This window comes from Gossypium arboreum, chromosome 1, assembly GCF_025698485.1.
Source record: "Gossypium arboreum isolate Shixiya-1 chromosome 1, ASM2569848v2, whole genome shotgun sequence".
NCBI classification, from domain to species: domain Eukaryota; kingdom Viridiplantae; phylum Streptophyta; class Magnoliopsida; order Malvales; family Malvaceae; genus Gossypium; species Gossypium arboreum.
In genome coordinates this window covers 14,614,670-14,619,307 of record NC_069070.1, presented here as the reverse complement: position 1 = coordinate 14,619,307, position 4,638 = coordinate 14,614,670, and the positions used below count along the sequence as shown (strand labels likewise).

Genomic DNA, 4,638 nt, shown 5'->3' with positions numbered 1-4,638 from the left:
CTTTTTATTATTTTATTAACCAAATGACCAAAATGCCCTTTTTACTAAACTTTCAAATTTTATCCATGCATGCCCATTTTTGTCCATAAAAATAGAAATTGGGAAAATTTCTAATTAAGGACCTCTAATTAACAATCCAAGGCAATTTCATGCTTAAAGCTTCTAGAACTCACATTTTGCAACTTTTGCAATTTAGTCCTAGATATCAAATTGGACACTTTATCAATAGAATCTCTTCACAAAACTTTCACACAAGCATACAATCATATCATAAACCTCACAAGAATCATAAAATAATTATTTCTTCTTCAGATTTGTGGTCTCAAAACCACTATTCTGACTAGACCCTGATTCAAAATGTTACAATTCTTTCTCATCTAGACCTGTGACTAGATCCTACACCAAGGCGCATAACAAGTTCATGAAAAAATTAGCTCATTGACTTCACTCAGACCACAGCTTCTTAAATTCTAGTAACCAAGTTTAGTTATTGGATTGAAGCAAACTATGGAAGCTTAAATTTCAGCTCAAACTTATGATCTTTCTTTCGAGGATATTAAATTTTAGCTTAAACTTATCATCTTTCTCTCAAGAATATGCAACAACTGTCTCCTCACATGAAACAAGCTAAAACAAAAAGGCGTTGACATTCAGATGAATATGTCATTCGTCACACAAGATTGGAAAATGTTGAGCATTTATTCAAAGATTATCAATTTGCTAGAGCAGTTTGATTTGGTTTTGCCTTTAACTATAAGTGTCAACATGTTTCAACATGAACCTTTTAGCATTGGATTCAGAAATAGGTTGTATGAGATAATCTGGAAGAAGAAAATGGTGAACAATTTTAAATGTAACACTGTCCTTTATATTTAGAGACAAAGGAACATAGCCATTTTTCAAGGAACAATACCAAGTCAAATCACGATCCCTAGTCAAGAAAATGTATACATGGAAACCCTTATTCAAGTGAATAGCTTAAGAATTGTTTAGCAAGAAAAGGTCAATACAGTGAATAGAACTAGACTACCAACTTAGGAATGATACAAGTTGCAAATAGTATTGAATTACATCTAAGAGCAACAATTAAGAGTACTGAGACAAGTTTTCAAAGTGGCATGCGAAGTGCTAACGATAATGGTCACTATGGTAAACACTATAACAAGTTGTCACTTGCCATGTTGGAATTTGACAATTCTTCAAACAAAATCTTTGGACTTCGAATAATGCTGGTATTACGAAAGTATGAAAGCTCATCTATAAAGATCAATCCATTTGAAATAACTCATCTTAAAGATTAGATTGGATCAAATCAAGCAATTAAATCCCTTAGATTATGAAGATTGGATTTAGATAACATTAAAAACATCTCAAATGATCTATTTTATATTGATATTTATTATTATATTGTATATCTTATTTTATATGTTAAAAGAGATTGGATTGTGATTGATCTAGTATGTTAGCAAGTTTTGAAACTCTTATATATTTGAGAGATTTGTATAGGTTTTGTAATACATATTAAGAGCACTTATCTATTCATTGTAGAATGTAATTTTTTAGTGCATTTGAGAAAGTAAAATAAGTTTTGTTGCTTGGTTTAATGCCTAAGTTCTCAGGGGAAGAACTTAGTGGTGAGTAATCTAAATCTTTATGTACAAAAGTAAGATTGCTATACTGGAGTGTAAGGACTTAAACCACTTGTTGTATTGGGTTAAAGGATAGCGAATTTACTCATTGAATTAGGCTCTATAAATATAAGAAAATAAAACGGTATAAACAATCTTGTGTGTTCTTGTTCTTGTTGCAATGTCACCCTCAATGGGCATTGCAGTCATCACTTCTATTCAATCACTTTATTTTTTTACTAAGCAATCATCAATTTTATGTTTCAAAAAAAGGAGTAGAAGTGACTCTAAAATTAAATTAAAGGAACAACACTCGTTAAAGACCATTTCGTGCAAAACTTTATTATATTGAAAGGGAAGAAGATATTATATTGACCAATAAAAATTGCAAAATAACTTTGTTGAATTTTGAGTGAGTGTGAATGAGCTATATATGATCAAATTTCGTAGTCCCAAAGTTCTTCAAGGGTCTTGTATGGGCTTGTTGTATTATTAACAAGAAAGTCGCCTCTCATGATCTTCCTCTCCTCCAACTGCTCAATCTCAATCAAATCTTCATCATCCAATTTCAGGTCCAAGGATCCCATGTTTTCCCTTAATCTATCCGGATTGAAACTCTTCACAATCACGCTTGCTCCCCTCGTTAATCCCCATTTTAAAGCAACCTTCCATTCATCATTAAATTATATATATTTATATGTTACCCACCGGCCAAGTTGGTGATAATAGGGTCAATCAAGCTATACAGAAAGGAGAAGTACCTGAGCTGGAGTTGCTTTATATTTGAGAGCAATGGAGTTGATGAGTGGATTTTTAACCACAGCGGTGGATCCCCATGCATTCCCAGGTCCTCCTAGTGGTGAATAACCACTCACATGGATGTCGTGCTTGCCACATATTTCCCGAAGTTTTCTTTGCCTCCACATTGGATGCATTTCCACCTTCACCCCCACCATCCAAATTCATCACTACTGATTGCTATCAACATTTTATTCATGCACCATCATATATATATGTGTGTATATATATATATACATAAATATATTCTCCACCAATCTTAAAACAATTGAAAGGTTCATTTAGCAAATGTTTTTCTTCCTATTTATTTATTGGCTTTCGGCTGTCGTTTTTCATATGTATATATTAACGGCTGATGATGTGATATTTGAATCATTATTTTATGATTTTGGTTCTTTTCATCACACACACATATATATACCTGATTAACAGCTGGAGGAACAGAAGCAAAATCTAACAAATGTTCAATCTTCTTGGTGGAGAAATTGCTGACACCAATACATCTACACAACCCCAAATCTAAGCATTTCTGCATCCCTTCCCATGTGGTCTCCATGTCCAACTGCTTTTCAAAGTCTTCTTCCTTTGGCACAGCATTGCAAGCCCAAGGCTTCAGTTTTATTGGCCAGTGCACCAAGTACATGTCTATATACTCCATCCCCAGGTTCCTACAGTATCATACAACAATTGAAATGTATTACTATTACGAATAAAAATTCAGAATTTCCCTACTCGTATATATATACATGCATGATACAACATAAAAGTTCAAATTAATAAATAAAACCAAGCTGATTCCTTAAGAGTACTGCTAGTTAGCAACAACTTGTAATAGCCATGGAGTCTTTTATTTGACACTGTTAAATGATAAAAACTACCATCGGGTATATCTTTCAGTTTTATCATGTTTTCTTTTCTGTTTTTTTTTTCCAGTTAAATAATTTTAATTTCTATAGCTAGCTTTTGGGCACTGGTTGGATCGTTTTTATATAGTTTTAGTACATAATATTAACCTTAGGGTGCGTTTGAGTGCGGAAACAGGATCATGGTGATCACCGCTCCAGAGTTTAGATGTGAGAAAAACATCTTCCCTTGGGATGATTTGATCCTCAATTGCCATTCTTAAAGCATTTCCAACAGCTCCCTCCGAACCGTATATTTTTGCTGTATCAAAATGCCTGTACCCCATCTGCAACCACTCATTTCATCCATTAGCGTACGTTTCTCATGCTAAATCACTAAATATAAGAAAACATACGCATGCTTGCAACATACATACATACATCTCATCCACTGTCATGGATTTTGTAGATTGAGCAGCAAGGGTTAAGTTTGTGTGTGCGTGTGTGCGTGTGTTTATGAGGGTGTGTACGGAAATGTACCTTGAGAGCCGAATGGACGGCTTTCTCTGTTGTAACCCTATCATTGTGAGAAGAGTAAGTACCTAATCCAATCACTGGAATTGTTATCCCACAATTCAAGCGCACTTCATCCTTCCTCATTATTTTCTTTATTTTTTACTTCTTCCACTCTCTTCTTTCTTTTGGCACCACAAAACTTATGTTTATATATGTACATATATATATAGAGAGAGAGAGAGAGCGGTAGCTGAGAGTCTGAGTCGTCCGTGTATATATGCATCCCATGTAACAAGTCAACTTTAGCCTCACATGGGAGCTGAGTTAGTGAAAAAATAAAAAGAAGAGGATATGGGCAATATCAAAGCATGGGATCTTCCATGTCTCTTGGGATTTGATCAGATATGCCTCAATCCTCCCTTCTTAGAGACGGACAGTCAGACTGTATCCTTGAGCTATATTGACACAAATATAATGAACCCACCAACTAATATTTAATCTAACCATCGTATTTATCTCCCCGAAAAAAAAAATCTAATCATCATACATCTACCATTTTGCATATATATTAATAAGAATTAATTTTATGACATGAATGAAAAAATATTTTAAGTAAATAATATATTTTCAAAAATTGTATGTAAAAATTAAATGAGGTATTAGTTAAAATGTTGTAAAATTAAAAGTTAAAAATATATGTTTTAAGTTTATAGTATTATTTTATTAAAAACTTGTGACAAAAATTCAATAAAAAATATAAGTATAGATAAATAAATAGATAGATATAAATTTGATTAATAAAGTTAAAATAATTTAGAATATCTTAACACCGATCATCAAATCAATTTGGATTT

At 32.9% G+C, this 4,638-nt stretch overlaps 1 protein-coding gene across 1 annotated transcript; it reads right to left on the bottom strand.

Annotated features, from left to right (window-relative positions):
- Nucleotides 1–1,985: 1,985 nt before the first annotated feature.
- Nucleotides 1,986–4,245, bottom strand: LOC108482739 (NADPH-dependent aldo-keto reductase, chloroplastic). Its single transcript, XM_017785858.2, has 5 exons — nucleotides 3,809–4,245; nucleotides 3,440–3,615; nucleotides 2,848–3,094; nucleotides 2,390–2,569; nucleotides 1,986–2,293 (listed from the first exon to the last, which is right to left on the bottom strand). The coding sequence occupies exons 1-5, from the start codon at nucleotides 3,926–3,928 to the stop codon at nucleotides 2,066–2,068; spliced, it is 951 nt and encodes a 316-aa protein (XP_017641347.1). The 5' UTR covers nucleotides 3,929–4,245; the 3' UTR covers nucleotides 1,986–2,065.
- Nucleotides 4,246–4,638: the final 393 nt, after the last annotated feature.